Source organism: Suricata suricatta, chromosome 5, assembly GCF_006229205.1.
Source record: "Suricata suricatta isolate VVHF042 chromosome 5, meerkat_22Aug2017_6uvM2_HiC, whole genome shotgun sequence".
NCBI lineage: Eukaryota > Metazoa > Chordata > Mammalia > Carnivora > Herpestidae > Suricata > Suricata suricatta.
In genome coordinates this window covers 148,514,639-148,527,002 of record NC_043704.1, presented here as the reverse complement: position 1 = coordinate 148,527,002, position 12,364 = coordinate 148,514,639, and the positions used below count along the sequence as shown (strand labels likewise).

The 12,364-nt window shown below is 47.7% G+C and overlaps 1 protein-coding gene across 1 annotated transcript in view; it reads left to right on the top strand.

The window, feature by feature from the left end:
- Window positions 1–11,910, top strand: part of SUSD5 (sushi domain containing 5) — a 49,255-nt gene extending 37,345 nt beyond the window's left edge. The window contains exon 5 of the mRNA XM_029940477.1: window positions 8,495–11,910. Within this exon, the coding sequence (XP_029796337.1) occupies window positions 8,495–9,795 (1,301 nt within the window). The 3' untranslated portion in view covers window positions 9,796–11,910. The remainder of the gene's footprint in view (window positions 1–8,494) is intronic.
- The last annotated feature ends 454 nt before the right edge of the window (window positions 11,911–12,364 follow it).

Sequence of the window (12,364 nt, the reverse complement as noted above, 5' to 3'; positions counted from 1 at the left end):
AGTAGTTACTCAGGCATCCTTGACTTAGCAAAGGATAATACCATTTCCTGGACAGTTCAAATACCTACAAATACTTTGACTCCAGTTACCTCCTCCCAATTTCTATGCTGCTGTCACGTTTCAAGTAACAACAGTGTGTGTGTGTGTGTGTGTGTGCGTGCACACACTTGCACAGTCAGTATTCACTTAGAACCGCCCCCACCTCATACTCACCTGCTTCATTGTTCTTTCCTTCCTACATCCCGGGGCTCTCAGCACAGACTCTCAGCCAGGATGTTTTCACAAAGTAAAACTTCCAGGTTGGCAGTTCTAAGGTACCACAGTGTCGGGGCGCCTGGGTGGCTCAGCCGGGTAAGCGTCCGCCTCTTGGTTTCAGCTCAGGTCATGATCTCACGGTTTGTGAGTTCGAGCCTGGCATTGGGCTCTGCACTGGCACCAAAGAGCCTATTTGGGATTCTCTGCCCCTCTCTCTCTGTCCCTCCCCTACACAGGTTTTCTGTCTCAAAATAAATAAACTAGGGGCGCCTGGGTGGCTCAGTCTGTTAAGCATCTGACTTCAGCTCAGGTCATGATCTCACGTTCATGGGTTCGAGCCCCACGTCGGGCTCTGTGCTGACAGCTCAGAGCCTGGAGCCTGCCTCAGATTCTGTGTCTCCCTCTCTCTCTGACCCTCCCCTGCTCATGCTCTGTCTCTCAAAAACAAATAAATGTTTAAAAAAATTTTTTTAAATAAATAAACTTAAAAACATTTTTTAAGGTATCACTGTGTCTTTTGGCTTTCTTTCTTTTGTTTTTTGAAAAGTTACTCCCAGTCATATTGTTGATTTTTTGAAGGTTATGTGTCTCCTTTCACTTGTCGCTTCTAAATTATTTCATCTCGGTTTTTAGCGTTTTAATTTGGTATGCTTGCACGTAACTGTCTGTGCATTTATTCTGCCTCTGTGGTTTGCATCGACCCCTGAACGTGCCTTCCTGTATTTTTCTCAGCTTTGTAGAATTCTCAGTATATTCTGTTCCTTGAAATCTGTTTTTCCACTCTGTCATAGTATTACATTGGTCCTCAATTTGATTCCTGAAGTTTAAAATCACTCTTTCCTATAACATTCTGTTGTCACCTTCCCTTGGAACTTTTGTTTTTTTGTACCCACTTTCTTCTTTTTTTTTAAGCTTATTTATTTTTGAGAAAAAGACAGTGTGAGCAGGGGAGGGGCAGAGAGAGAGGGAGAGAGAAAGAATCTCAAGCAGGCTCCACACAGAGCCCAATGTGGGGCTTGAACTCATGAAACTGTGAGATCATGACCTGAGCTGAAACCAAGAGTCAGACGCTTAACCATAATCAGAGCCACCCCTGCACCCCCTGCACCCCCTCTCTTCTTAAGTTCCATAGTGTGAGGCCGTTGCAAGGAATTCATTGCGTTCTGTAAATTCTTTCTTCTAAGTTAGGTTCTTTTCTTTTCACACGCATCTGCCTTTCATGCTGAAGAGGGAACGGTTGCTAGAAAGGGATGTAATTTTACATCGTTTAGTTGTTGGCTTTAAAGTATCTGGGCTCTGCTTTCTTCTCAGAAAGGCTGTGTCCTGTGGGAAACCGCACTTGACCTGCCCAGGGCGGGTGCTGGCGTTCTGGACCCCGCCAAGAACAACTCGCCCTGCTGGTCACGGGTCTGTTTCCACCCACTTTGCTTCGGTCTGCGATTTGTTGACTCCTCGGTATGGTTTGAAGGGGGAGGGTGGGTTAGGAGTGGAACTGTGCGGCCCTTCTTGACTCTTCTCCAGAATCTTCTGTTTCTCCTCAGATAACTAGTGTTTGACGTTTGTCGCAAAATATTACACCCCTTTCCACGCATGTAAAAACTTGTTCCTGATGTTTAGTGTAGGTTCCTCATTCCAAAAAAATAATTCATATTCAGCAAGCCTAGTTTGTGTGCATGTGTGTGCACACACTCTCAGTGAGGGTGCCCTCATTTTGAAGGTATAGGTAGAGAAAGTAGGTGATGTGAGTTCAACTCAACCCCTTGGATGTTGTCAAGTGCGGCATATAATCCACCCTAATGACAAGGTCATGTTTGCTTGTGCCCTGACGTGCACCTCAAGGTCTGGAGTGTGAGGGATGAGGCAGAAGCAAGAGAAGGGAGAGCCGGCAGGAGGAGCGAGGCCAAGAGGCACCCAAACTGCAGCTGAGGGACATGGACTTGGGGCTTGGGGGGAAGAGAAGGGGGGAAGCCAGAGCGGAGGCTACAGGGGTTCATCAAGGCCACAAACACTCTGAAGCACTGGAAGGTTCTGAGTATCCCTCACTCACACTTCTTTTTAGCTGTTGCCTATCTGGGCTAAGTTCGGTTTGCCCACGGCCACATGAGTCTTGGCGTTGCGGAGAGGTAGGGAGATGGCCCTGAGGACCACAAGAGAGCACCCCAGGCCCCTCCCCGCCCCCACGCCGGGCCCCTGCTACGGCCACTGTGGTGACCCTCTGCCAGCGTTGGTTCCGTTCACGGACTTGCACCAACGATCGGTGAGCTCCGGTGGATGACCTGAAAGAAAATGAATACGGTGTCCAGATTTAACCAAAAATGACAGGAGCTGCATAGAATGAAACAGGGCCACGTGTGGGCTCTCGATGGCTCAGCGTCTCGGGGCCACACTGAGGCAGCAAAGAACTACTTCTTGGTAAAATAACGTGTGGTAAGAGGCCTTCCATTGCAGATCGCGCATGAGCTAATAGGCTGCGATTTCAAGTGGGGCAAAGCTTCTGGAAGAAAAATGGTCTTGGAGAGACCTGCTTCCTGCCTTTCGCCACCATGAAAGGGGGCTGTGTTCTCGCTGAGAACACAGGCGTATTCATCCTCCACGGCAGGCCCTCTGGGAGACAACCGGCATAGGTGTATTGTTTTGCAAACATACTAATTTTTTCTGCAATGCCTAAAACACATTCTAATTTTTTTAACAAAAAACAAATTGGATGCAGAACATTTGAGGCATAAATAACTCTTCAGATGTGTGAAATGCCAAGTTTCTTTGCGTGAGGACCACATTTTGGTGGGGAGGGATCACTTCCCGGCTTCGTCAACATGAGTGTCCTCACAGTGGGGATGGAGTCCTCCCCTTTTACGTTGATGGGCAGGGGCACCAAGGAAAGGCTGGGAAGGAAGAGATGGTCTCATGGGCCTGGCTGTGGGCTGATTTGCTCACCTGCATGTGTGTGTGTGTGTGTGTTGTACTGCCATGTGTGTGTCAGTATATTCAAGTAGGACTCCGATGATGGCGGCCTTCAGGGTGTTAGAAGAAACCACAGTTATATGTAATTCATTCCTCATAAATTGGAAATGAACCCACAGTCCTCTTGTGTTTCGGGCCCTTGATCTCTGCTTTTATGAGCAATTATGAGGCAACGATGAGGAGAATTTTGGGATCTGAGTAGATTTTCCTTCCAGTTTCTCCCAGCATTGTGTAATCGTGCACTCATTCAGGAATTCCTATAAAGGGCGGGGTGCTGTTCTGCTCTGTGGATACAGTGCCTGGGACCCTGCCCTCGAGCAGCTCATTGGCCAGTGTAGCAGTTTTTTCTGCAGAAGAAACCACCTCCCCACCCCCACCCCCACCCCCAAAAAGTATTGGCTTAATCAACACTCATCTACTTGGTGGCGATTTCCTGTGTGAACAGTTTGGGCTGGGCTCAGCTGGCTCGTTCTTCTGGTCTTGGCTGCGCTCCCTCGGGTGAAAGAGGCCAGCTCCCAGGTTGACCGAGCTGCCTGGGTTAGGATGGCCTCAGCCCGCCTCTCCTCCCCATGCCTCTCCTTCCTCAGCAGGCTCCCTGGGCTTGTTCACATGGCGGCTGGCAGGCTTCAGAGAAAGAGGGAGAGAGACAGAGAAAGAGAGAGAGAGAGAGAGAGAGAGAGAGAGTGAGCATGCAAGCCTTGCACTGTATTCTGTGGGTCAAAGCAAGTGACAGGTCAGTCCAAATTCGAGAGCTGGAAAGAGTCACTGCTTCTGAAGGAAGAGCTCGGCCGTCACACTGCAGAGGGACTCAGTGCAGGAGAGAGCAGTGTGGCCGTTTTGGGGTCATCCTACCACAGACAGGCAGCCCATGCCAGGTTCGAACCACACCACACAGCTGCTCGATCTTAAGGTCAAAGATTTAAGTAGGTCACCACACTTAGAATGGTGGTGGGACAGGGGCTCCTGGGTGGCTCATTCGGTTACGTGTCCGACTTCCACTCAGGTCATGGTCTCACACTTTGTGGGTTCAAGCCCCCTGTTGGGCTCTGAGCGCCTGCTTCAGATTCTGTCTCCCTGTCTCTCTCTCTCTCTCTCTTTCTCTCTCTCTCTCTCTCTACTCTGTCCCCACTCACTCTCTGTCTCTCTCAAAAATGAATAAATGTTTAAAAAATGGTGGTGGGTCAGAGAATGACGCATTATGACATAACGGGGGCAGGGGGTGCCCGGGTGGCTCAGTTGGTTAAGCGTCCAACTCTTGGTTTCAGCTCAAGTCATGATCTCACGGTTCATGTGATCGAGCCCTGTGTTGGGCTCCTACTTGGCTTTCTCTCCCTGTCCCTCCCCATCTACATGCACTTTCTCTCTCTCTCTCTCAATATAAATAAATAAACTTAAAAAAAATAAAAACAGTGAGTGTGTGGGGCAGCAGCCTGACCGAACCCTGAGAGCCTTTGTTGGAATTCTGTGATGCTCTTAAGAATGGTTCAGCCTTCATTTTGGTTTCTTCTGGGTATCGTGAACAGGACATCGTTGGGTGAAAGGGTGTCCTGAAACAATTACTAGGCTAGCTTTTTCTTTCTTTTTATTATTTTTTTTTAATTTATTATTTTTTTTTTTACTGTCTTTATTTATTTTAGAGAGAGAGAGAGACAGCATGAGCAGGGGAAGGTCAGAGAGAGAGGGAGACACAGAATCCGAAGCAGGCTCCAGGCTCTGAGCTAGCTGTCAGCACAGGGCCTGATGTGGGGCTCAAACCCACGAACTGTGAGATCATGACCTGAGCCGAAGCCGGACGCCTAACTGACCGAGCCACCCAGACGCCCCTCTTTCTTTTTATTTTAAAGATTTTATTTTTCAGTAATCCCTACACCTAATGGGGTGCTCAAACTCACAACCCTGGGATCAAGAGTCACATGCTCTACCGACTGAGCCAGCCAGGCGCCCTTCGGCCATCTGTTTCTAAGCATAAAACATAACAGGCATTTTACATTTATCGTAGGTTTTTGTTGTTTATCCACTGTTTTCCATTTTTGACTGAAGACACAAGTAAAGTGAATGGGCTTACATTTTAAGAGCAGATCAGAAAGGACTTTTAAATTTATTTATAAGTCTCAAGTTATTAAGCAAGCAAAATATGGAGTCATGTTAGAAATAAGCCCAATGCCCACCAGCTTTGGGGCCCAGGGATGTCCCACACGACACCTCAGCGTCCCATCTGGGCCCCCATTCTGGAGCATTTTGCACCTGTGCCTTCCAAGTCGCGAAGTGAAGGTGGGAAGACTTCTAAGATCTGTTTCCTCCCCCAGAACACTTCTCGCACCAACAACCAACTCTCCAAGTCCCTGGACATCAGCTGGGCGTCCTACAATCTAATTCAGTGCTGACATTGGCTCCTCGGAGGCGTTAAGGGCTCAGCGCCACAAGACTGCCCCACGTTAGATGCCAGTCCTAAGTCCTGGACCTCTTATAACCAACTGGCTATAAATTGGGGATTCTCATGACCGTCTCCTCAGGCTCAGTAATTTGCTAGAAAGGCTCACAGAACTCAGGAAAGCACTTTACTTACATTTACCAATTGATTATAAGAGGATATCATAAAGAACACAGAGGAACCACCAAATATAGGGGCATAAAGGGCAAGGTCTGGAAGGATCCCACGCACAGGAGCTCTGTCCTGGTGAGGTCGGGGTGCGCTACCCCCCAGCCCCTGGATGCCTTCACCAGCCCAGAAGCTCTTTGAACCCTGGAGTTGAGGGGTTTTATGGAGTTTCATTACTTAGGCACAATTGACTCAATCATGGCCTTTGGTGATTAACTCCACCTTTTAGGCCCCTTCCCCCTCCTCAGAGGTCAGAGGTTGGGGCTGAAAGTTCCAGCTCTCTAACCACTTGGTTGGTTCCTCAGGCAACCAGCCCCATCTGGAAGCCATCTAGAGGTCACCTCATTAGCATAAATTCAGGCATGGCCCAAAGGAGTTTGTTACAAATAACAAAAAATGTTCTTATCACTCCTATTGCTTGGAAATTCCAAGGCTTTTAGGAGCTCGTGCTAGGAACCAGGGGCAAAGACTAAACATATATTTCATATTATATCACACTGTCGCAGGGAGGCCTTCTGTTTTAACAATTAAGTATGACTTCCAGTAGGACCTGACTTTCAAAACCCATGTGACGGTGGAAAGCCCCATAGGGGCTCTCTTCCGAGGACACACCTCCTTGAGCCTTGTTGACCTGCTGTCCTTGCATTCTGGTCTCCTAACTCTGGGGCCCTTCATTCATTCTTTTTTTTTTTTTTTAACATTTATTTATTTTTGAGAGGCAGAGAGACAGAATGTGAGCAGGGGAGGGGCAGAGAGAGACGGCGACACAGAATCCCAAGCAGGCTCCAGGCTCCGAGCTGTCAGCCCAGAGCTGGACACGGCGCTCGAACTCATGAACAGTGAGATCATGACCTGAGCTGAAGTCGGGATCTTAACAGACTGAGCCACCCAGGCGCCACCCACCTTGTTTATTCTTGCTCAGCTCATTTAGAATACTTCACCACATAATCTCAAGAGGTCTTACAAAGAGCAAATCAGCTTTTTAAAAGATACATTTAGGGGCCCCTGGGTGGCTCAGTCGGTTGAGCCTCCGGCTTCGGCTCAGGTCAGATCTCACGTTCGTGGGTTCGAGCCCCGTGTCAGGCTCTGTGCTGACAGCTAGCTCAGAGCCTGGAGCCTGCTTCCGGTTCTGTGTCTCCCTCTCTCTCTGCCCCTCCCCCTCTCATGCTCTGTCTCTCTCTGTATTAAAAATAAATTTAAAAAACATTTTAAAAAATTTTTAAAAAAGATACATTTTTATGTAAGCATAACATACATACAAATCCTAAGGGAACAGATCAATTAATTATCAGAAAATAAAGAAATGAACACAGGTCAAGAAGTAGAGTGTTGCCTGTATCCCCAAAGCCCTGCTTGTGCCCACACCCAGTAGTTCCTGCTTCTCTCTTATCCACCAACCTTTTAATAGGTTAGCTTTGCTTATTTTTGAGCTTTATGTAAATAGAATCATACAAAGTGTATTCTTTTGTGTCTGGCTTCTTTCGCTCACTGTGATGGCTGTGAGATTCATCTCTGTCCTTGTCAGAAGCAATGCCTTGTTCATTTCCTTGAGGTACAGATTTTCCTCGTACAAATAGGAAGTCATTTGTATCGGTTCTGCAGTGAATGGCCATTTGGATTGTTTCCAGGGTTTGGTTATTATGAACATTCATGTGCATGTCTGTTGGTGCCCGAACACGAGGTATCATCAAACGCTAGATACTGTCAGTCTGCTTCATTTTAGCCATTCTGGGGCTATGTGATGGCATATTTATATGGCTGGAATTAGCATTTCTCTGTTACTGATGAGGTTGACTGTCTTTACACATGTTAAAGACTACTTAGATCGATGTCTTTTTTTGTGATGTGCCAATTCAAGTATCTTGCCAGCTTCTCTATGGCAAGATAGGGAAGTATTGGTTTAGTGCTCGGTATTGATTTGTAGGTGTTCCTTATCAATTCTGGAGATGAGTCCTTTGGGAATGACATGTGTTGCAAGTATTTCAAGTGTGTGGCTTGCGTTTTAACTCTCTTCATGGTGGCTTTTGATAAACAGAAACTCCTTGAGTTAATGTAATCCAGTTATCCATCCCTGTGCCAATACCATCGTCTTAGAAAGTATTCCAGTTTAATAGTGAATTTGCACATTTCCTGAAATCTTCGTGGTTCTCCGCATTTCCATAAATCTTAGCCTCAGCTTGGCAAAGTCGGAGATTTTTATTAGGGTTGTGTCAAGTCTGTGTAGCTCACTCGGGACTGAGCCGACAGCTTCTCAGTTTTGAACCCCCACTACATGATCATGGTATACAGCCTGTCATTTATTCAGGCCTTCTTTAATGTTGCTCAACCGTATTTTGTACCTAGTCCTTGTACAGACCTTGCACATCTTTTGCTAGCTTTATTCCTAGGTGTTAGATTTTTTTTAAGTGCCGTGGCAAACGGTGTCTTTTAAAATGGTTGTTTCTGTACACTGTGGGTATATAGAAATACAGTTGATATTTTACACTGACTACAGACCCGGTGTCTGTGATAACCCGTATTAATTGGAACAGTTTACGTGTAGATTCTTCGTGTTTGTCTGTGATGCACAGTCATAGGCTCTGTCGTAGCTGATCTGTCCTAGTCCGTATGCGTTCTGTTTCTTGTGTTCTACACTCCCAACGCCAGGGCCTGATGGAGTTTCTCCTTCTGTCCTTCCAGATGATGCTGAGGCACATATTGACTATGAAGATAATTTCCCTGACGACAGATCCGTGTCGTTCAGAGAGCTCACGGAGGACTCCCGGACAGAGACAGAGGAGGACAGAGGTCCAGGAGACGCCTCCGAGGGGGCTCCACGACGGGACCGTCTGGTCTCCATTTCTGTGGGGAAAGACGCCATCGCCCAGGATACGGCCTTTGTGCCAACTACAGGCTCGTCCATCGCTGGGAGCAGCGTCCCCACAGACCTGCCAGGATCCCAGCCAAACCGGAAGTCCTTGTTCTGGTTTCCTGCAGAGACCTTCCACAAGCCTGAGCTGGAAACGGAGATGGAGGATGACACCAAAAAGCAGCTCCTGGCTAGAGACAGGCAGAGGAGCATAACACCGGCTCCAGGTGGACCTGACGCCAAGGTGATCTCTAGCAGCACGGATGGGCACTCAGGGACATTTGTGGGCAGGACTGACAGCAAAACAGGGGACCCAGTGGTGAGCAGCAGTGATGAGTCCTGGTTAGATGGCTACCCCGTGACCGACGGGGCTTGGAGGAAGATAGAGGCAGAGGAGGCAGAAGACGAGGAAGACAGGGACAAGGGAGATGGGTCAGTGGGGCCGGAAGAAAGGCTTCCAGTCACTCCTAACCAGCCCACTCCTGTAGAAGTTAGGAAGGCTGGGAGCACCATGCTCACACCAAGTGAGAACATGACCCGAAGTTCAGTTCTAACTCAAACACTAGATGTGGAAGCTTTGCCTCTCAGACCGATAAATGTGTTGGAAACAGACAGTCCCAGCAAGGGAGATGGTGATTTGACCAGATACCGGTCAACTGTTCCTTGGAAGCTGGCCACAGAGAAGTCTCCCATGGCCGCCCTACCCTATGAAGTCCCCAGCTCTACCCTGGAGCCAGTAACAACTGCTATCCAGCAAATGCCGAACCACAGTCCCTCAACTATCATGGCGGCAACCCAGACGCCAGTGGAAACCACTGCTCCTGAGGTCCAGGATAGTTTCCCCTACCTGCTGTCCGAGGACTTCTTGGGACAGGAAAGCCCCGGCCCGAGTGCAAATGAGGAGCATCTTCCGACTGTGGAACCGTGCGTAGGGGATGGGTGTCCCAGCCTCAGCAGAGGCCCTGTCATTGCCACCATTGTCACCGTCCTGTGTCTGCTGCTGCTCCTGGCAGGCGTGGGGGCAGTGTGGGGCCACCGTAAGTGCCAGCACAAGAGCTCTGTGTACAAGCTGAACGTGGGCCAGCGGCAGGCTCGGCACTACCACCAGCAGATCGAGATGGAGAAGATCTAGCCGCCTTGAGAGCAGGCCCTCCCGAAGCCCCTTGGGAGGAAGATACATGCCCCACGGCTCACACACTGACGAGTCACTAGACCATGAAACAGGTGGCGCAGGGCTTGTCCTTCTCTTCCTCAGGTCCTCATTCTACAGGCCAAGAAGTGTCTCTGGAGGCACCTGGTAGGACAAGAAGGACTTGGTGGCATCATCACACACATCAACGTTTCCCCGGCCAAGTCCCCTGAACACACTGCGCTAATCCCAGACCTGCGCTCGGGCCCTAATTCCCGTGTGAGGTCAGGACTCACCTCCCACTTCATCGTGCATCTTCTGTCCCTTTTTTAAGAAAAAAGAAATGAATGCCTCCACCCTGAAATTTTTAGAAAAAGTATGATAACCTGAGCATTTGAGAACAGCGTTATTCAGGATCTAGGTATTTAATTGTGGGGGGTGGGATATAGAAAAACAGTAGGTTACTTCCTTTTAATGTTGTGACATCGGAGGGCAAACGAGCCAGGAGCAGCACGTACTCTAGAAGCGTTGAGATTTCTTTTTTGCTGTTTCCTGAATTTGGAAAGAATTTAGGACTGATGTTTTGCTGGGGGCGGGGGAGTTAGGGAGTAACAAGACACACATCCACCTCTGTCCCCTCCATTCTGTAGGACAGACCATTGTCATAAAACAACAACAAGGTGATCTTTGTCCCGGTAAGCACAATTTCCTCTCCGAGGCAGGGGCCTCGATGTCCGTGACCAGTCTGTGCCCGAGAATACCATAGATTTTTTTGTTGAACTAACAAAACTCGGTTCTTGGTTTCCTCTCTTTGGATTAGCCATTTTTCTGAACTCCGGCAAGAGGAAAATAAGAGGCCCGAAGTCGAGGAATGCAGAGGAATTAAAAAGGACTATGAAATTCTGTGCACTGACCTGTTCCGTCCTCTTTTGACGCCATCGGGGGCTCCGGGGACACAGCACGAGCCTGGGGTGGACTCCTCCTGGCTACTGAGCAGCCCGCCCCGAGGTCTCTAGATCATCTTATGGCAGCTCAGCGTGCGTGTTTCCGACAGGCGCTCTCAGGGCGTGGTCCTCAGACTGGGGGCGGGGCTCAGCCAGCTGTGTTTTAGGGAGCCACCCAGGTGGTTCTAACAACGACTCGAGCTTGAGAACCATTGCTTTAGACTCTAAATTGGGAGCTGTGAGCCAGCGGAAGCTCTACAGGCACAGAGGACACGTGACACCTGGGGCTGGCCTTGCGCAGAAGTCCGGCATCGCCATGCACCCCGGTGGCAGCAGTTGAAGGTGCTGATGTGCCCCCTCCGACGGTCTCCTACGTATTGGCACAGAAATGAAACACATTACATTTTTACAACATGAGTCCCCTTCTTAGGAAGAGTTTTCAGTGGTTAAAAAAAAGGACAAAGGCCTGAGATTGATTTGGAGACACTTGAGTGGTTTTATGCGCAACAAAATCCCGATCTCCTTTACAATCGGGAAATTGGTGGTGGTGTTTTACACACACGCACATGTGTCAAATTCGGGCAACATGTTTTCCACCCTGCGCCCCTGTTTTCGGTGCGTGCTTTGGAAAAGTAAGTAGCTATTGAGGCAGTGCGGCCAAATCGAAGACCCTAGTCACCGTTACTGGGTAAGATGAAAGCCTGAAGGTACCAAACAGAATACCTATGCGTCAGATGAAAACTAGAACAGGACTGAAATGCCTGCTGCATACAGGCAAAGCAGAACACCACAGCATGCAAGCTGGAGGCTGTGTATATTTATAAATTAGATTCTTTTCTAATCTACTACAAGGTAACTTTTCTATTTTTAACTGTATAAAATAACCTCTATCTCAACATTGGGATCATGTTATTCAACTATTATTATGTAATAACCTAAGAACACTGACTTAATACCAACCCAGAAATAGGGAATGTTAATACAAATGTGTTAATAAATCTATGACAGATACATTAATACATGGAAGTGTATTATTTTGTAGACATGAACTACATGGAAACAAACCCAATGCATGAGTTTTTAAGTTTTTAGTGACTTGCTGTTATCTAAATTAATGTTATAGGATCTAAAAATGCATATAGAAAGGGAATGATTAAAACTTTGTATACCTAAATTTTACGTCATGATTCGTGTTTTGAGACTGGTAAACATTTAACGTTCATGAAAACTGAGGTTGGGGTGATTTATTAACACAAAAGCTTCTGAGATCTTTTAAAATAAACAATTATTTCCCCAAACCCTTGCTAAATGTATTTGGTATCTGGGCTGCATCATGATGGTCCTGGGTTGAGGATCTTGATTTCAGCTCAGGTAATGATCTCACGGTTGCTGAGATTGAGCCCCATGTCAGAATCTGTGCAGACAGTGTGGAGCCTGCGTGGGATTCTGGAGGAATCCTAGAATTTCTCTCTCTCTCTCTCAAAATAAAGAAACTTTTTTTAAGGTAAAAAATTTTTTAAATTTTTAATTAAAAAATTGGGGGCACCTGGGTGGCTCAGTCGGTTAAGCCTCTGACTTTCGATTTTGGCTCAAGTCATGATCTCACAGTTTGTGGGTTCAAGCCCCAC